The 20506-nt window shown below is 46.9% G+C and overlaps 1 protein-coding gene and 1 non-coding gene across 4 annotated transcripts in view; both read left to right on the top strand.

The window, feature by feature from the left end:
• The window catches only part of CSNK2A2 (casein kinase 2 alpha 2), a 40937-nt gene that overhangs the window by 18810 nt on the left and 1621 nt on the right, over positions 1–20506 (top strand). The window contains exons 5-11 of one of the 3 annotated variants that reach the window (XM_066244102.1): positions 4715–4774; positions 10921–11004; positions 11769–11879; positions 12103–12204; positions 12679–12779; positions 14341–14489; positions 16037–16130. In XM_066244102.1, coding sequence (XP_066100199.1) covers positions 4715–4774; positions 10921–11004; positions 11769–11879; positions 12103–12204; positions 12679–12779; positions 14341–14489; positions 16037–16113 — 684 coding nt within the window. In that variant the 3' untranslated portion in view covers positions 16114–16130. Of the gene's footprint in view, positions 1–4714; positions 4775–10920; positions 11005–11768; positions 11880–12102; positions 12205–12678; positions 12780–14340; positions 14490–16036; positions 20181–20506 lie in introns of those variants that run through there. The other 2 variants (XM_066244101.1, XM_066244103.1) reach the window with 2 other exon arrangements.
• LOC136313781 (small nucleolar RNA SNORA57) lies at positions 9228–9372 on the top strand. The gene has a single exon (XR_010727218.1). It is a non-coding gene; the product is annotated as a small nucleolar RNA SNORA57 (small nucleolar RNA).

The following is a 20506-nucleotide window of genomic DNA, read 5'->3' as shown; positions in this document are numbered from 1 at the left end:
GACCCAGGTTCGAGACCCTGAGGTCGCCAGCTTGAGGGTGAACTCATCTGGTTTGAGCAAAAGCAAGGGGTTACTTGGTCTGCTGAAGGCCCGTGGTCAAGGCACATATGAGAAAGCAATCAAGGAACAACTAAGGTGTCGCAACAAAAAACTAATGATTGATGCTTCTCATCTCTCTCTGTTCCTGTCTGTCTGTCCCTCTCTCTGACTCTCTGTCCCTGTAAAAAAAAAAAAGAAGAAAGTTGTTCTAAAAGTTGGAGTGAATATTTATAGAAAACTCCCAAACTGAAAATTATCTTAAAGAAAGTAAGGTACCTTGTTTTTGTATTTTTCTGAAGTGAGATGCGGGGAGGCAGAGAGACAGACTCCCGCATGTGCTTGACTGGAATCCACCCGGCACACCCACTGGGATACGATGCAACCGGAGCCATTCTAGTGCCTGAGGCCGAGGCCATGGAGCTGTCCTCTGCGCCCGGGCCAACTTTGCTCCAATGGAGCCTTGGTTGCGGGAGGGGAAGAGAAAGACAGAGGAGAGGGTGAAGGGTGGAGAAGCAAATGGATGCTTCTCCTGTGTGCCCTGGCCGGGAATTGAACCCGAGACTTCCACTTGCCAGGCTGATGCTCTACCACTGAGCCAACCGGCCAGGGCCAAGGTACCTTTTTGGTGTAGAAATAATTTCTGTTGAGACTTGTTTCTCAATTTTCTATGCCTTTGGAAGAGTATAAATAAAAATGAATATACATTTTAAGTACGTCATTTGGACATTTTGAAGACTACTAAGACATTCTAAATGGTCTCCGTCGTGAGAAGATGGCATTTATCTCAGAGAATTTCTAAATCACTGAATAGAGGTGCGCCCTGACTAGTGGATATCTTAGGCCTTGTTAATGCTCTTAGACTTTGATGTGGGAAGGATGGTTCACAGACTAAATCGATTGAGTTTCCTTAATGGTGACTTTTTATAGGTCGTTGACATTATTTTGTCATTTCTTCATAAGACGTTTTCAGGGAGGTTTACAGTAACTTTGATTGCTTGACTAATGATTTGTTCTGCTTCTTTAATTTCTAAAAATGTTGACCTTGGTTTTATTCTGGATCTTGGTGTTAGGTATTAACAGTGCCCCAAACTGGGGACTACTGCATTGAACGTTTCCCGCTTTCCCGCCCCCCCCCCTTTTCCTTGACCCTATGTGGGCGCCACTGGAATTCCTAGATAGAGACTGAGCTGAGTGTGTCAGGGAGTGTGCAGGCCCGCGCGCAGGGTGAGTGTGCTGTGCTGGTCACTCCACACCTGGCTGGGGCCCTTCCGACAGTGGGAAGCCCTGAGTGACCACCAGTGGGGAGGCAGCTTTGGAATCCAGCAGAACGTGATGCAGCTGGACTGGAACTGGAGTCTGGAGGCCTGTCTGTGGGGAACGGCAGGAGTGAGGCCCACTTGTGTCCATTCCTTTCTGGGGTTTGGTTTTAGATGAAGGAGGCTCTGATCTGTTGATGAAATGGCATTTTTCCCCATTCTCCCCTCAGACTTTCTGAGATTAATTAAAAGCCCCAGGATATTTCCAGCTCAGGCCCTGGGGTGAGGCCTGGAGTAGAACTCATTTCTAGGGAGAAGCCAGTGTGCTTGCACCTTTGGAACCAAACTAGGGCCGATGAGTGGTTTCTTTCTTAACACCTTCGAGATCTTGGGAAGCACCAGCTTGTTTTATTTTGCTAATCACTCACTTTAGGAAAATGTAAGCAAAGTTAACTTCCTGCCAGCAGTTTGCAGTTGTTTGGTTAGTGATGTTCTCTATATAGCTGGCTAAAAACAGTGGAGAAAAAGTGTGGTTCTTGTGTAGTTTACCTTTCTTATTTGTCAGGGACGCTTAAACTTAGTACTTTGGGTTTTTGGAAGGTTTTAATTTTATTCTATTGACTAGACTAGAACATCATCAAAGACAACTGTCCTCGGTGTGCAGGCGGGTACTTGGCATGAGGTATACAGGGCTATAAAGCACGTGCTATTCTCTGTGTGAGGACCCGGCTGTATGGTGGACCCTTGACATAGTTGGGGGAGGGAAAGTTGAAAGATTCTTTAGCGACTAAATTGCCGGCTGCTTCTACCGTCCTGAGCCCTGTGTGTGCTACAGCATGCGGGGACGCCTGCGGCGCAGGGCTCCTGGGCTAAGAGAGGGTGGGGCAGCATCTTGTTCACACAGAGCAGTCACCTTGTCCTTGCGAACTTCGGTCGCTGCCAGTGCCTGAGTGAGGAGTGAGCTCACGCTCTGCACTGTCAGTGCCTGCGAAAGCGAACACGAACACAGCAGAGGACGTCAGCAGGGGCTGGGGAGGGAAGAGACCTCTGTCGGCTCTCTGGGGTCCCCAGGGGAGTGGTTGTCAATTAATGGGCAAGGGAAGGGGGAGAGGGTATTCCAGATTTGGGGTTGAGGCAGGGACACTGGAGAGGGCACACCCAGGTTTGTTTGGTCAGCGTGGAGGACCCTGGGGCTGCCGTGGAGATGGCCTCCACAGTTGGAGGAAGCTGGACTGTGGCCCCTGGCCAGTCTGGGTGGTGAAGGGTATAGCTGTAGTGTGGTCTCCTGCCGAGACAGAGCTCCTGAGAAGGCCAGTGAAGGTCAGCCTGACGTTCAGGACTTGGGAATGTTGTAGGCCTAAACACTAATATTCGACAAGTGCTTCTTGTACTACATAAAATTGGTACCGGTTGGAGTAGCTGGAAGTCCTGTGTTGGCAGTCCAAGGACAATTTATTTTTATGTCTTAGGCCATTTACACAGATGCTTGGTATAGATAACACAGGATATGAGAGCAGAGCCTTCCACAGATGAAAGTCCAGATAGTAAAAGAGTCCATATTCGTTTTCTGGAAATAAATGTCCCAGCCCTCTGAGGGTTAGAAAATTCTTTTTTCACTTTGATGGTCTATTTTATTGACTTGAAGTTCAAGTTGGCAGTGTCTGGGAATGACCGCCTCAGCTCTCCGAGGAGGGGGCAGCTCTAAGGCCCCACCGGTACTGGTACCGGATCCTGGAACGCCTTCTTTTACTCCGTGTGCGTGGAGCTGGCTGCTGCCTCTGGTTGATGAAATCAGATAGCCTTCCTAAGCTGGAGGGAAAATCACTCGAATTTAAAAGGGACATTTCAGAAAGAAGTCCTGGTGTTCTTAAAAAACGTTAAATTAAGGCCCGGCCGGTTGGCTCAGCGGTAGAGCATCGGCCTGGCGTGCAGGGGACCCGGGTTCGATTCCCGGCCAGGGCACATAGGAGAAGCGCCCATTTGCTTCTCCACCCCCCCCCTTCTTCCTCTCTGTCTCTCTCTTCCCCTCCCGCAGCCAAGGCTCCATTGGAGCAAAGATGGCCCGGGCGCTGGGGATGGCTCCTTGGCCTCTGCCCCAGGTGCTAGAGTGGCTCTGGTCGCGGCAGAGTGACTCCCCGGAGGGGCAGAGCATCGCCCCCTGGTGGGCAGAGCATCGCCCCTGGTGGGCGTGCCGGGTGGATCCTGGTTGGGCGCATGCGGGAGTCGTCTGTCTCTCCTAGTTTCCAGCTTCAGAAAAAACAAAAACAAAAAAAAACACGTTAAAATAGATTTCTAGCAAGTTAAAAAGACTTGTGTGAACAGGAGATATGTTTACACAGATCTCAGATATGAAATGATATGCAGTAAAAGTCTTTATTCCCCTGTGCCCAGCTGTCGTCCCCCCCATATGAAACCACTCTTTATTAATCTCATGTCCTTGCAGATACAAAATAGGAATGTATAGTTTTACTTCCCCGGTTTTACCCGGACACTGTTTTCTGCTTGGCGAGTGTCTATATATATTGCTTGGAGTTTTCCACCAGAGAGAAACAAAATATATTTCATGAAGGTGTGCTGGTTCATTTTAGAGAAAGTGCTGCTGGCACTGCTGGGGAAAGAGATTTACTTGGAGTTGATTATCAAAAGTAGTAGTATATTTTCTGACAAGGGTTAGTGGCTTTAATGAACTTGGATTCATAAATGCTACTCTGCCTCTTGGAAATCTGAAAAAGTTTTAAATCTCCCAGCAGGTGAGTGTTTGGAATTTCAATAAGGGAAACTTACTTGTGGGTCAGTTCTTTCACATTGCATTCCACCTCTCCTTTTTCTTCTCCTTAAAACTTTTGATTTCTCTAGTTCCCATCAGTCTGTCTGTGAAGTGTCTTTTTTCCCAGCCAGGGGTTGGTTTGGGGAGAGGGGAGGATATAGAGAGTTTTTAAAGTTTCTTGCCATTTCCAAGTGCTGTAGCAGTTTGTTTCCCTCGTGGTTCTTTCATGAACAGACTGGCGCTGTGGCCACTGGTTCACCACGTGGGCCAGTGAGGTTCTCCGGGTTCTCGCCGCACACAGAACGCCGTTCTCGACAGTGCGGTGCTGCTGCAGCGTGCGGTCGGCCAGCTGGGACTTGGTCTCCAGAACAGTGCAGTTGTGGGCGGTGAAATTACGGAGCATTCAACAAGTTTTTAAAAGATGCAAGTTGGAATAAATGTTCTTCTTCCCTGGAATTTCTTTCTCTTGGTTCTTTTGAAGACTGAAGTATTAGCCAGTCTGTTCATCTTTAGTCTTTGCAGTCCAGGTAGTAAGAGGGTCTGGGACTCTAGAGTTACTCAGGCATGAGCTTTACAGAGAATGATGACCAACCTTTGGGATGACAAGATGCAACGACACTAAATTAACTTTGTTTTCTGAACTCTGTTTCAGCAACTTTACCAGATCCTGACAGACTTTGATATCCGGTTTTATATGTATGAACTACTTAAAGTAAGTGGCATTCATCAACAGTGATTTTTTTCAGCTTATTCATTAAAGAAGTTTATAAGAGAAGAAAGAACTTGAGCAGGATAGTTCTTGATATCCTGAGTATTTAGTGAGGTTTTTGTTTGTTTTTTCTTATCTTGAGGCCTCCATTATGGGCTCTCTTTTTTTTTTTTTAAGTTTGCTTATTGATTTTACAGAGGGACAAGGAGTGAGAAGTATCAACTCACAGTTGCCACACTCCTGTTGTTCTCTGATTGATGGCTTGTTTCAGCAACTTTACCAGATTGTGTGTGCCCTGACCGGGCAAGCCCGGGGTTTCGAACTGGTGACCTCAGCGTTCCAGGTTGACGCTCTGTCCACTGTGCCACCACAGGTCAGGCCCATTATGAGTTCTTTACATAGAAACTTGCAGTGGAACTGAGAAAGATGGCAAAGTCAAGGGGTACCAAAGATGTTACACCAGAGGCTAGAACCTCCTTCAGAGCTCTTGTGCCCCTTGGGTTTTCCTTCTGCTGCTTAATGAGTATTTACTGTTCGTTTTCATGCGTAACAAATCACCCACACTTAAAGACTTTTTTCTTTTATGTGTGTGTGGCAGAGACAGAGTCAGAGAGAGGGACAGATAGGGACAGAAAGACAGGAAAGGAGAGAGATGAGAAACACCAACTCCCTACTGCGGCCCCCTAGCTGTTCATTGATTGATTTCTCACACGTGCCCGGACCGGGGGGCCACAGCAGACTGAGCGACCCCCGTCTAAAGCTGGTGAGCCCCGCTTAAACCAGATGAGCCTGCACCCAAGCCAGCGACCCCGGGGTCCCGAACCTGGGTCCCCCACATCCCAGCCCGACGCTCAATCCACTGTGCCACCGCCCTGTCAGGCCACACTTAAAGACTTTTGAAAAATAATTCTCATCATTCCGTCAGTTAGCTGGGTGACTTTTGGTCTGGGAAAACTTAACAGGGGCTGGTTGGTCAAGATGGTCCAGGAAGTTCTTCACGTGTCTGGGGTGCCCGCGGGAAGAACTGAGGTCTCGTCCTCCTAGCAGCAAGAGAGGGCAAATCTTGATGTATAAGTGCTTTGCAAGCCTCTGCTATGTTTGCTAATCGTTGGCCAGAGCAAATCATGTGGCCAAGCCTAGACTGAGGGTGAAAAGTAGATCCCGCCTCTTGATGGGCAGAGCATTGAAGTCATATTGTGGCAGGACATGCATACCGGGATGGCAGGCGTTCCTGGCCATATTTTTCTTGCCATTTCGTGTAATCCCCTTCGTTATAATTTTTTTAATTGATTTTTAGAGAGAAAGAGGCAGGGGAGAGACTGAAACATCAATTTGTTTCGTATGTGCCCTGACTGGGGATTGAACTGGCAACCTCTATGCATTGGGACAATGCTCTAAGCAGCTGAGCCTTCCAGTCAGGTCTGTGATCCCTGTCTTATATGAGACAGCCCGACCTCAAGCCTGCCCCTCTAGCCCTGGCTAGTTAACCTGGACATGCAGGGAGAGTTGATGGGTGGACTTTCTAGGTGAGTTACTAATCCCAAAACTTAATTTAAATTTTCAAATGTTACCCATTGGTGGTGAAATGATCTCTTAATTTGTCTAAGTAAACACTTGGGTAAAGAATTCTAAAAAAGGTTTGTAAAATGGAATAGACCAGTATTCCTAAGTTTTTTAGTGTTGCAGATCACTAAGAATCTAAAGAAATCAATGAACTAACTCCCAAAGTGAATGTGTAAATATACACTATTATTTAAAGTTCTGGAGAAAGTGTGAATTTCAAATTAAGAGCTGCTAAAAGAATGTGAAAGTGACTCAAGTGTTGGAATTATTGAAGAAATTTGCCAGGGTGGAGTTTTGATGGGATTGTGAATAGTTGCTTGAACAAAATACCAAGTTAAATTAAGGCTGAGCTTTAGGGAATGGGATTTTGAAGATCTAGCTCTGATGTGAATGTGTTTGTTTGTTTTTTTAATTATTTTTATTCATTTTTTTAGAGAGGAGAGACAGAGAAAGAGACAGAGAGAGAAGGGGGGGGGGGAGCAGGAAGCATCAACTCCCATATGTGTCTTGACCAGGCAAGCCCAGGGTTTCGAACTGGCAACCTCGGCATTTGAAGTTGACACTTTATCCACTGCGCCACCACAGTCCAGGTGTGCATGTGTTTTCTTACAAGCACTTGCACAAACCATTTGTCATTAGAGCCAAGGTGGTGACGTTAAGGTTTTAATCTTAGGTCTAATGGGTCTTTTCTTTTGCCAGTAAGAGCAGAAAGATGGCAAAGGTAGAGCTCGATGTGTCCGTCCTCGTGTCTTCCCAAATGGGAGTGGGGGACGAATGCAGTGCCAGGTCCTGCGGACGGTCGGGCAGCCCAGGCCCTGCGGGTATCTTCAGAGCCATCTGTGCGTTCGCCCTGGGGATCTGCAATCCAGGTCCCACAGATGGTTTTTTTTTTTTGAAAAGTAATATACTAAGATTTTGTGGCAGGCTAGCACTCTGAAAGTAAGGGTTAAAAGTTTAGCACAGGTGTCCTTAGATCAGGTCAAGACATCCCAGTGATACCGATGTTCACAGGCTGGTCATTCCGGTGGCACTCTGCGTCTGATGTCCTGTGTTTCATTTATTTATTTTAAATTTTGAGAGTACGTTTATTAAATCTGGGACAGTGAAACAAGGAAGGGATTAGGATAGAAGAAGCAACAGGAGAGAGCCTAGGTGAGGGTGCTCTGACTCACTGAAAAATACAAGTCACAGTGACAGAAGTGACCCAAGGCAGGGCTGCTGTTGGCACTCTGAAAAGTCAGAGTAAAGGGGCCTTGGAGACACGTTCAGAGGGTGAGCCCAGGATGAGCTGCTGCTGCCCCCGATCCTCGAGATCCTCGATTGCAGGTCTCTTGGGGGCCCTTAGAATTTAGGAGATGCAGGGCTGAGAGGGGAAAAGGGTGTGGGCGTGGTGGGGGAGAGCGAGTCTGTCCTGTTTTCTAGAGGTAGCAGCTAGGCCCTGTGCATACTTCCTTTCCTGCTAATGAGGCACACCATCTTTCGTGCTTAGTGGTCAGAAATGACCAGGTTTTAAAACTGAAAGAATTCCCCAAGGAATGTAAAAGCATGCCAGTAGCTCAACAGGGAGTCTGACCAGTAAACTGACCAGAATTCTTTTACTGAACTTCCTTTTATTAGGTGTTTTTCACATCCCAGGTCTTGTGGTCCTGATTCATATGGGCAGAGACTAGGCAAAATAATCAACACTTGCTAGACTTTCTCTTGGGGGGGGGATATAAACAGGGATGGAGAAGAGCAAACATTTAACTTCACTGGAAATGTAGAAACTGAGGTTGCGGGCTGCAGCGTAACTGCCCAATGACTCAGTGAGCTGTGCAGTCTGATGTGGCTCGGGCTCCGCCGGGGCGTCCCAGGAGCCCTGGTGTCAGACGCACTGCCACAAAGCCACTGTGGGGTCTCGCTGCAACTTCGTTGTAATGCAAAACAAAGAGGAAAGTAAATTGAAATAGAACCTACATAAGTGAAGTGAATGAATCTTAAGTGTACAGATTTTTGGGTTTTACCTATGGAAAACTTTCCCCTAAATCTACACAGAACTATGCTGTCTGCAGGTAGGTATTTAAATTAAGTAAACTTAAAAATTCAGTTCTTTCGCTGTGCTATTCACATTCAAGTACCCATTGGCCTCCTGTGGCTAGTGGCTCCCATATTGGACAGTGCAGATAGAGAATATTCCTGGTATTGCAGGAAGTCCCGTTGGAGAATGTTATGAATACCCCAAAAGACTTTCTTGTACCCCATCTATTTGGTATCCCGTCCTCTGAAGATTATGTTCTCACCTCTACCACTAGTTTAGTTTTGCCTGTTCTTGGCCATCATATAAAAAGCACCAGACACTGTATACTCTCATGTATAGGGAAAGCAAAATTTGCTTATTCTGGAATCTGATGCTGGGGACAGTTCTCTAGTTTATGTCTTCCTGCCCACATGAAGATACCTAGACTGCCCTTGCTAGTCTAGTCCAGTGGTTCCCAATCAGGTTAGCTTGTCCCCCAGAGGACATTTGGCAGTCTGGAGCTATTTTTGGTTGTCACAGTTGGCAGGGTGTTACTGTAATCTGGCCCGTAGTGGCGGGGGTGCTGCTGAACACCTACAGTGTGCGGGACAGCTCCCGCAGTGAAGAGTTCTTGATCCAAGGTGCAGCAGCACCAGGGCTGAGAAACCCTAATCTTGTCTAATGGCAAACCACCAAGATCACTCAGTGCCGAGCACATGAGAGTATGGGTTGCTATCATTATTAACACGGAGTACACTATGGGACTCGGGTGGCTTCCGGTGCTTTTCAAGACCAGTCAGGGGCTTTACGTTGAAACTTATGAAAACAGTTATTTGTATAAGAAAAGGGAGCTTTAGGAGCAAACTTTTATTTGTTTACTATTTCAAACAAAACAAGCCTCCTCTTCTTGGCGGGGTTGGGCGTGCGGTCCCAGTCCCCGTAATGTACGGAGGCAGAGCGGTGGGCTCCGGCCCCTCCGTGTCATGTCTTCGGTGCCTGTGGTTTCCATCTGCCGGCTCTATCCTCAGGCGCCGGGACACAGGGGAAATAACTTAAGTCAATAAAAACAAAAACCAAATACAAAATGGGTGAAAGACTTGAATTAACATTTGTCCAAAGAAGATACAGGATGATGAATAAGCACAAGATGTTCAACTTGATCACTCATTAGGGAAGTACAAATCAAAACCGCAGTGAGATACCACTTCAAACCCGTGGAACAGCTGTCATCAGAAGGGCGAACAATGGCAAGTGTTAGTGAGGATGTAGAGCAGGGGTCCCCAAACTACGGCCTGTGGGCTGCATGCGGTCCCCTGAGGCCATTTATCCGGCCCTGCGCACTTCCGGAAGGGGCACCTCTTTCATTGGTGGTCAGAGAGAGGAGCATAGTTCCCATTGAAATACTGGTCAGTTTGTTGATTTAAATTTACTTGTTCTTGATTTTAAATATTGTATTTGTTCCCGTTTTGTTTTTTTACTTTAAAATAAGATATGTGCAGTGTGCATAGGGTTTTGTTCATAGTTTTTTTTATAGTCCAGCCCTCCACTGGTCTGAGGGACAGTGACCTGGCCCCCTTGTAAAAAGTTTGGGGACCCCTGATGTAGAGAAATGGGAGCCTTAGATGTTGCTGGTGGGAATGAACCATGTGTGGCTACTTTGGAAAACAACTAGGTAGACTTTTTTTAAAAGTTTAAAGTAAACATACGTGCAATCCAGCACTTCCACTTTAGAATCTACGCAAGAGAAATGAAAGCACATGTCATCTCAGAGACTTGGACCTGCACATTAGCAGCAGATTTGTAATAGCCAGAAAGGGAAGCCCAAATATCCCCCAACCAGTATGCTCGCTTGTGCAGTGCAGTCCCACTCAGCGAGGGGTAGGGTAGGCAGGTGCCGGAGGAGGGAGACAGCACTGGGTTTTGTATTTCCTTCTGTGCAGGTCAGTGGTTGGGGGAGAGGGGAGGGGGGGGAGGAGGGGCAGAGGGCAGAGGGGCTGGGGAGTGAGTGCAGGCCAGTTTATGGGGAGTGCTTGGGATGATGGGAAAATCCTGAAACTGGATTGTGGTGGTGGTAAAGAAAATACTAATATTAGAATGTGTGTTAATCTAGAAAAAATCCACATGGGACGCTTTTTTAAAAAACAAGCCCTGTTGAAAGATATATTTAGATGTCATTCTTCATGTCCACATGGACTCGCGCATGTCATTTGAACCACTATGGGAGGTGGTTCCAGTGAGGTTCCCAGATCTGGTTTTAAGTTGTCAAACTAGAACAACAGATTAAATGTATGAATTCTAAATCCAGGTGGCTGGTCAGTTGCTACCAGCTGCAAGTAGGAGAGAAGTGTATCATTTCCCCTTAGACACCTCCATCACAGCCTTGCCATCCCCTCCACAGCCCCCTCTACCGGCTGCCAGCACGGTGCACAGAGAGCAAGGGGTGCCTTCTGAAGCATCTTTCTCCTCTTGTTACAGACAATAAGCTGCCCCTGGGAGACTACCAGTCAAGTTATCACAAACAAGAATATGATTTGCATTGGGGGGCGGTAGAGGGTTTGCTTACTTTTCTCTGTGCTTTCTTACCTAATAGGCTCTGGATTACTGCCACAGCAAGGGAATCATGCACAGGGATGTGAAACCTCACAATGTCATGATAGATCACCAACAGAAAAAGGTACCATTACAGCCAGGCAGCAGCAAGCCTTTCATTGCGAGGCTTAGACCACGCTGGCCAGTGCCTAGGCGGTGGCTGGTGACCCGTGCTGCATTCTCTGGCAGGCTGGACATACAGTTGTTCTCCAGTCTCCGCTGTTGGTGTCCACTGTGCATAAGCACAGTACACAAGGGAAGTGGACAGCTGAGCCTATGGTCACTGGTTAATTGTGGTCATGGTTTTCTGGGGGGCCTCAAGAAAGAAACTACAGCTGATGGTTTTTACTGACCCCTCAGACCAGTCTGCCTGGCCTTAAAGTTTGCGTGGGTCCCTCCCATTTTCCATGTCCAATTCTGGTTGTCTCTGATTGGTGAGTAAATGAATCAACTAGTAGTAGGTTAATGGGAAGTTAGAGCAGTGCCTCAATTCTGGAGTTGGGCATATGTCCCCATTCTTGCTGTTATGACCACAGCTTATAATGATGGGAGAATGTGTTACACATCCAAGTGGTATGAAGCCAGGAAAAAAGCTTTAAGCTCTATTGATCTCAAGAGAGTAAGCCAGGCTAATTTAAACTTAAAACAAGAAAAAGCAGATAAGATTCTGACTGCCTGCTCTAGAAATGACTTCTTACCCAGCTGCTGAAAGTATAATTTTTTTAGCCAGTGCATTTGTTAACGTTTTTCATGTGACCAAATAATTATCTAATGTGGTGCAACCTTGTTCTAAGGCACAGGCATCTAGAAACATTACTTCCACATGTTTTATTTCTGTCATATTTGTAGCTGCGACTGATAGACTGGGGTCTCGCAGAGTTCTACCATCCTGCTCAGGAGTACAATGTCCGTGTGGCGTCCAGGTACTTCAAGGGACCAGAGCTCCTTGTGGACTACCAAGTAAGTGTTTGTAAAGTGCCTCTGTGCTCTTGTCACGTTTCCTTATGGCTTCTCAGGGGGTTTCCTGGTTTCATCTAGCCAATTTGGATACTCTGAAAACTTAGTCTTTATTCCACCCCAAAATAATAATTTCAGGTTTTTCTCAGCTACCCCTCTCGCTTGCTGTCTTTTATTTTGACTCAGGAAAATTAATACCCTTGACTGACTGTCCTTCTTTCCTCAGATGTATGATTATAGCTTGGACATGTGGAGTTTGGGCTGTATGTTAGCAAGCATGATCTTCAGAAAGGAACCCTTCTTCCACGGACAGGACAACTATGACCAGGTGAGCAGACACCGCCTGGCTCGTACTCACTGCAGGGCAGATGCCAGGAAAGGGGCATCCCTGGAGAGGGTGCTATCCTTGAGCCATTAACTGTCACCCCGTGTCTGCATACAAACTTTTCTTCAGGGTGAAGAACATCACAGTACTCTGCCTGCTGTTACCAGGTCCCCAAAGAGAGCTATTGCCATCTTTCTTAAGCCCATCTTCAGAGTGAGCCTGTGAAATCAGGCCTCTCCCTGTCTAATAAACTAGGTTCTCGTCATTAGATTGTGCTGTCCCCGTAATCATTAGAAGATGATTGTTATAAGTTGCATGGTTTTAAAGACAGTTGGGAAAGCAGCATTCATGTAAACTCCGTGGCCGTGGCCCTAGAGGTGTAGTCGTGGGGAAGCCCCGATTCCTCGTCGCAGCGTCCTCACGGGCGTGCAGTGAGCTCTGTGCTCAGTGATTTGGTCAGTTTGCTCTGTGTTTCAGCTTGTTCGCATTGCCAAGGTTCTGGGTACAGACGAGCTGTACGGGTACCTGAAGAAGTACCACATAGACCTAGACCCGCACTTCAACGATATTCTGGGACAGTAAGTAAGAGAGTGGGGCGGGACAGGGACTCCCCCGCTGCACAAGGGGACTAGTTAGCCAGAGTCACTTTCTAGAGCTCTTTCCTCTCTCAGTATCAGACCTGAAATAGCCATCTTCTTCCCTCTGTACAGTTCTTATTTTGAGACATTTGGGCATTGTTTACATATGTCTTCTAATAACTTGACTTCTCTAAGAGATAGCCTATCTATCAATAGAAAATGTAAGACAAAAATTTAATGTTATAGGAAAAAGTTCTCTGGTATAGCGTATACTTATCTTAATGGAAAATCTTAGTTGTGATTCTTTGAATAAGAGACAGTTTCTGTTCTGTATAATGTATTTTCTATAAAGTAGCTGATTTTTTATTATTATTTTGACAGAGAGAGAGTCAGAGGGACAGATAGGGACAGACACAGAGGAAAGGAGAGATGAGAAGCATCCATTCTTCATTGTGTCACCCTAGTTGTTCATCGATTGCTTTCTCATATGTGCCTTGACCAGAGGGGGGGGGCTACAGCAGAGTGAGTGACCCCTTACTCAAGCCAGTGACCTTGGGCTCAAATCAGCAATGTTGGGCTTCAAGCCAGTGACCTTTGGGCTCAAGCAAGCGACCATGGGGTCATATCTATGATCCCACGCTCAAGCCAGCGACCCTTTGCTCAAGCTGGTGAGCTGTGCTCAAGCCACATGAGCCCACGCTCAGGCCGGTGACCATGGGGGTTTGAACCTGGGTCTTTTGTGTCCTAGTCCGATGCTCTATCCACTGTGCCACCACTTGGTCAAGCTAAAGTAGCTCATTTTAAAGCATATTTTCAGGCAGTGTTGAAAGTTAATGTGTTGAAAATTTTCAAAGAGTATTTTACAGTATTTTATGAAACTTGCATGTTTCTAAGGCAGTGGCTTTCTAAATATAGCTGCTGAGTAATAAAAGTTACTCAGTCACTCCGGGCCTCACTCAGAATTGATAAAAAGCCATCTAAAACGTTTACATCCAAATCAGATTTTTTTCCCCTGAAGATAGAAGTGGGGAGGCAGACAGATTCTCACATGTGCCTGACTGGGATCCACCCAGCATGCCCACCAGGGGGTGATGCTCTGGAGTGTTGCTCCGTTTCAGCCGGAGCCATTCTAGCGCCTGAGGCAGAGGCCATGGAGCCATCCTCAGCGCCCAGGCCAACTTTGCTCCAATGGAGCCTTGGCTGCGGGAGGAGAAGAGAGAAATAGAGAAGAAGGAGAGAGGGAAAGGGTGGAGAAGCAGATGGGCGCTTCTTTTGTGTGCCCTGGCTGGGAATTGAACCCAGGACTTCCACACGCCAGGCCGATGCTCTACTGCTGAGCCAGCTGGCCAGAGCCAAATCAGATGCTTTGTTTATCAGACACCGAGCACGGTTTGAGGATGCTGTGACTTTAACTATGGGTGTGGGCCGGAGCAGCAAGAATGAGATTTTATGGGCAGGAAATCAGTGCAGCATTCCAAGATTTTGTTGGTTTTAGCCCTACTATGTAAGGATTCTTGCTGAATTTAATCTCAAAATATGAACTCTTCCCTTTTCTTCTCAGACATTCACGGAAACGTTGGGAAAACTTTATCCATAGTGAAAACAGACACCTCGTTAGCCCGGAGGCCCTAGATCTTCTGGACAAACTTCTGCGATACGACCATCAACAGAGACTGACTGCCAAAGAGGCCATGGAGCACCCATACTTCTGTGAGTCTCTGGGGCGCTTTTTGGGGGACCTGTTTATTAAAGGAAAACTTCTCCCCTTTGTCTTTGAGGCCAGTCCAGAGAATTCTAGGTATTCGGATTGAATGCCGTTGGAATTTGGCCTCATTAGTTCTAGACTATTGAGACAAGTTGGCAGATCTGTTTCTTGATCTCCAAGGGTATTTGCTTGTTCGCTGCTGTAGCTCCCTTGAGTCTGGGCTCATAGACCATTTCCCATGGCCCCGAGTCCATAGATCACAAATACCTAAAGTTTATTTTCAAGTATGTGCATTTATGTGGAAACCTAATCAAAGATCCCTGCCCTCGCCCCATAAAAAATAAGTGATTAGTTGAAAATAATGTAGCCTAATAGTATATTTTTAAAGAAGAAATAAGTTAAATAAGTAAGAGGAATTTGAGGAAAGGAAAGCAGGTATGGAAAGACCTCACTAAAATTCTGTCTGAATTACTGACTTCTTAAGCCTCACTTTAGAGGATGTTTATAAATTCCATTTACGTGGTTGCTTCTTCCTGCGTGGAGTTCTCCCCACTGATAACGCACGTCTCACACTTCTATTACTCACTGGGTGAGATAATTAAGTCCAGCCAGGGAAGACTGAGAATAAAGCAGTTAACGAGACTCACCTCAGTTCACTAGCTGAAGCGAGATAAAAACTTGCACCCTCCCTGTTGCTGGACAAAAGTGCCCTCTTTCCTCCTCTTTCCTTCTCTGGAGATGAACTGAAGCTTGCCTGAGGATGACATCGCAGTGTGGTCTTGAACATGCTGGCCCACAAGCATTAGTAGACAGCAAATTGAAAAGGTCTGAGCTTGTCTGTCCTCCTTCCAATTGCTGGCACAGAAAGCTGTTCCCGCCCTTTGAGTTATGATAAATTAAGATCACTGGTGTTTACAATAGGTAATTCTTGATATGTTTACTTTTCTGAATATACATCATACTTCTATTTCAAAAGAAATTAACTGCTATTGCTTAAAATGGCTAGGCCTTTTAATGGCTCTTTCTATTCACCCTTTCCTCTGAAGGGCTTATTATTGCACGTGCTTTGAAGAAATTGGAGTTTGAGTATAATGTTAGTATTTGAGGGAAATAACACGTAAGAAAATTAGTAGAGCCTGACCTGTGGTGGTGCAGTGGATAGAACGTTGACCTGGGACACTGAGGTCACTGGTTCGAAATCCTGAGCTTGCCCGGCTAAGGCACACGCGACGAGCATTCTGTGAACAAGTGGGGTGAAGCAACTATGAGTTGATACTTCTCATTCCCCCCACCTCTCTTCTCTCTCTGTAAAACCAATAGATAAAAGAAAGAAAATGAGGAGAAGTTTTGAGCAGCGGGAAATGGGTACCTGCTGCTCTTTCCCGGGAGTCTCAGGCGATGAGCTTGTGCTCCGGGGGAGGGTAAGAGCACGCGCCCCGCCCGGGACCGTCGTGCGGTGTCTGGTGTTTCTGTCCCCTCACCTCTCGCTGCTGTAGCCGCTCTCGCCCCGCTGGCCAGCCCGCGGCGCTGACCCCGCCCCGTTGTCTTGCAGACCCCGTGGTGAAGGAGCAGTCGCAGCCCTGTGCGGATAATGCTGTACTTTCCAGTGGCCTCACGGCAGCCCGATGAAGACTGGAAGGCGACGGGTAATGCGGCATTGATGCTTGCCAATAAACCAACCAACCAAACACAAATCTTGAAGGAAAACTGCAGTGTGATAAAAAGAAATTCTAGTCATTCCTTCTAAACGCAAAGAAGAGTAAAGACCTAAAAGTCTGTCAAAAAGAAAGAAACTCCCCAGTCCTAGTCTGCAGGGAGCTGCCGCCGCGGCAGCGAGCCAGATGGTGCACCTAGTTCAGGGTCCGAGGGGCCTCTCCCTGTGGAATGCATGGGGGCCACGAGACTCGGAGCTGTCGCACAGCGGCCTGTATTTAACAGGAGACCACTGTCCAGTTAGCCCGGGCGCTCAGCACGCTCGGGAGGTCTGACGTCCTGTCTATTCCACCGTGGTCTGGGTTTCCTCGGCCAACACGCAGGCTCCTGTTTTAGCACCACGTCAGCAGTCTGCTCTGACACCAGCCTCACCAGACGGAGACATTTAAACAGCGACAGTATTTTTTCTTTCAACTGTTTTACAAATCCATGTTTTATGTATTTTTTTATGACCTGAGCTCTCTAGGAAATGTACCTCATCCCTGCAGTTTCCTTCTAAGTGTATTCATTTGGAAACAAACTGCAGTCCCTTTCATGAGTCCCCTTTGATGTCAGCAGACGTCACTTTAAACCTTGTGATGCCATGAACACAGGTGCACCTGTCTCATCAAAAGTTAGATGCTAAGTGCATAACTTGGAGCTCACTGTAACCTATGTTGATTTGCCTAACATAAAATCTTGTTGCTATTTTTTTGTGTAGCTTTTTGGTTTTTTGCAGCCTTGTAAGGAAACCTCACCTTTCCCAGCATATCCCTGTGTGTGCACCTATTTTAATGCATCTCTTTGAAACAAAGACTTTTTGTTCACAACCGTGACTAAAGCTGGAAGGGCAGTCTTTAGGCAGGTCAGGGAGGGAGAGGGAGGAAAAGGTTCTATGAGAATTTATTCAGGAATGACTTACCGGGTGAAGAAAATACACTTCCCCATCCCCGCCCATTTTTTGCCTCTTTTTTTTCCCCATGAGAAAGAATTTCCTGCTGTAATCAGGGTGATTGCATTGTTAAGCTCTGATGGGTGACACATGAAGGTGATGGCGAGGCCGAGTCCCTCTTGCGTGCAGGGACTGGCGGTGTCTGCGCCCCGTAACCCCCGCGACGGAGGAGAGCGCCACGAGGGGCTGGGGGCAGGAGTGGGCCTCCCGCAGCAAGTGTCGGTGCCTGGGGCCCCTCGGGCTAGCCTCCACGTGAGCAAGGGAAGCCAGGTTTTGTTTGAAAAGGTCAAAAATAGAGCTGATTTCATTTGGGGGACGTGTCACCAACGTGGTTTGCAAGCAGTCCCCTCTCCCCAGCCGCAGAGCCACACCTCAGCTGTGGAGACTTCCACACCTAGGCTAGAGCTAGAGGTGTGTGCCGCCCGGCACGTTTAGGATTTATTAACTATTTAATAATGCCATACGTTTTTATAAGGTTAGATTGTTTGTTTGAAAGCATCTGTTTACATTCCATATTCCAATAAAATCATATTGGTATTGGTAGCAGGTCCTATCTGTAAATGTAGATTCTATTTTTGTCATTTGGTTGGTGGGAACTGAAAGTACAAATAACTCTTATTATAGAGTTGAACTTACAGTTTAAAAAATAAAAAGATGCCCAAACCAGGAAATGCATTCAGCTAAGGTTCTCACACCAATACTACCTGCCTGCATTGCACCTTCTGTATATTAATGTGTACATTTATTCTACCTGAAAATCAAAGACAGGACATGAGCTGTTGGCTGAACCTGTATCGCTGTGTCAAAAACTCGGTGTTTTGGATTATCTGAAGCCTTCTTGTGCCCTTTTAGGCAACACCGAACTGTTGGTCATTATCAGGGAGATGTGCCACTGTGTCTTTCCTGCCCCAGCCTCTCCTCTCCTGCTTTGTCCCCCACGCCCCCTCTGATACCTTGAAGTTGCGTGTCTGGGTCAGGCAGGGCAGCCCGCAAGAGGGTCTCGGTGAAGTAGTAACCCCATTTCTTTCCCGTGGGTCCCCAGAGGCAATACAAGCATCCGGAGAAGAGTCGGGTGGTTTGGGTGTGCCTGCCTCTCCTTCGGTCACGATGTAGCAGGTGCCGGACAGTTCACGTGCCTGTCTGCAGGTTCTGTAACTGCAGCTTTGACACAGGAGTAATGCCTGCTTTTATGCATAGTTTACTTTTCTACCACCTATACTTTTACCTCTCTTCATGCCTTAGAGACAGAGAACTGAGCTTAAAATGCTCACTCCTTTCTGTCTGGTCTTGGCACCCAGTTTGCTGGCTGACTGTGACTATAGGTTCTTTCCCCAAACTGAAGCGAGTCCAGTCCAGACCTTTTCTCTTTCACCTGTCCCCAAAACCATTTTGTGTCCAGATGGACCTAGCTTCCCTGAGATTTTAGAGCATTCACCTGGGTTAGGAGATGGTCTTCGAGAGTTCCAAGAGAGAGAGAAAAAGAGAGTATGTGTGAAATAATTAGACTAAGCTATAGTAGATTTACCCACCCAGTATCCATTTCAGTTAGCATATTTCTTAAATTCATCTCAGTAGTTCTCATTAGATATTTTGTTTGCTCCATTACCTTATAACAGGTTAAAAGTGCCTATGATAAGGACTTACCATTTCCTAAAGAAAAGCAAAAAAAAAAAAAAATGGGGACAGGGTAGTGTTACATTATCATCTCAGGTACTGCCTGTGTTTAAGTACATAGACCCGGTGTGGTGAGACCAGAAGGTTCCTATGCCAAATGCAGATGGTGTGTCGTAGTCTACTGACCACAGCGCCCAGAACTGCAGGGATCTGCTCCAGCCCGGGGGCCTGTGGGGAGAGCAGAACTGTTGATCTTTTCACCTGTGGTTTACTTGCAGTTCACTCTCCCCTGGATCATATCCGCTGGCCTGCTCCTGTCCTGCCTGTGGTAGGTGACTGGGCGGGAGGAGCCATCAAATGTATAACGCAAACCAAGCATTCCTGGGCCTTCTTACCAGTTCGAGGAGTGACAGTTAAGTTCTGTGGGGCACTTAACATCAGTCACTCCGCTGGGTCTCCTAACAGACATCCTCCAGCACATCAGTACTCAAGGCGCAAAGCAGATGTCTTCCCTTGCAGAGAAGGAAGGTACTGTCAGACTGATGGGAGGGGCCAGGAGCTCGTGATCCTCGGGCCGAGGAGAGAGGCCAGGGCATTGGGCTGTTAAGAGGAGAAAGGGAATCAATCAGACGAACGGTCAAAAGGTAGATCTTGAAGAGGGAGCGTGCCTTCCTGAGGAGAGAACCTGGAGGGCACAGAGGTCATGAGCCCTGAGATGGACACTGCCCCCGGGACTGGTTCCCCTCTCGAGGCAGACAGAGTCCCAGAGAGCTGGCAGCCGGCCGTGGGGCTCCGTCTGGGTCCACTCAGGGAAATGACAGGTTCTCCCAGGTGCTGCATTGCTGAGGTAGAAGCAAGACTTTTGTGACACAAGCAACAGTTGGAAGAATTTTTTATATATGCATTGAAATGGATCTAAGAGCCCAGTTAATAGTTTCCTTTAATGCCAGTTCAGATGAAATAATTTGTTCAGAGCACCCACAAGACAAAGCAAACTTCCCTCCTACGAATGAATAGGAGTGGGTAATAATAACTGCTCAAAGTCAAGGTCATTTAATATGAACCCTTTTGAAAGCAGGGTCGACATCAGCACACAAGAAGCCAAAGTTTGTCAGTGAGCTTAAATCTCAGACTGAATGCTGCCTTCATAAACTGACCCCAGGGTGGGACTTGGGGAGGGGGGTGACGGGAAACATCAGCCAAGGAAACCGGGGATAACACGCGCTTTTGAGCTCCATGGATGTGTTGATGAAAACGACCCCACGCAGGTATCATCGAAGCTGGGGAAGTGATGCGATGGGTTGTACAGACGGGGCGTACTTTTGTGTAGAGACTCTCAACAATGTGCTACAAATGTGATACTCCTGAACTACATGTATTGAGGATTGTTTTAAAAAAAACTTTCACTGAATCAATAAATTAACAGTTTTTCACTTGCTGGCTTTTCTTGCTGTAAATGGTGACTAAGAGGTTGGGGCAAAATCCAAATCTTCAAGCACCGTGGAGCCGGCTTTCCATCTATTTGCAGAAAAGCAACACTGCCTGGTTGGTGATCCTTTACAAGTGACTACTCCAGACACGGGGCCACCCCTGTATATCACTGGGCGACTGGTGTATGATTTCTGTGCTGCTGCCCTTAGAGGAAAGAAAAGTGCCATGTTAAATCCTGCTTGCATAAATAAAATTGTCGGTCATCACCAGCCTTCCCAAGAGGTGACAAGCCGTTGCTCTGAGGACCTGAAGCTTGTGTTTCCTGTCTCGGGG

This window comes from Saccopteryx bilineata, chromosome 9 (genome assembly GCF_036850765.1).
Source record: "Saccopteryx bilineata isolate mSacBil1 chromosome 9, mSacBil1_pri_phased_curated, whole genome shotgun sequence".
Taxonomy (NCBI): Eukaryota; Metazoa; Chordata; class Mammalia; order Chiroptera; family Emballonuridae; genus Saccopteryx; species Saccopteryx bilineata.
This window is presented reverse-complemented; position numbering and strand designations above follow the sequence as displayed.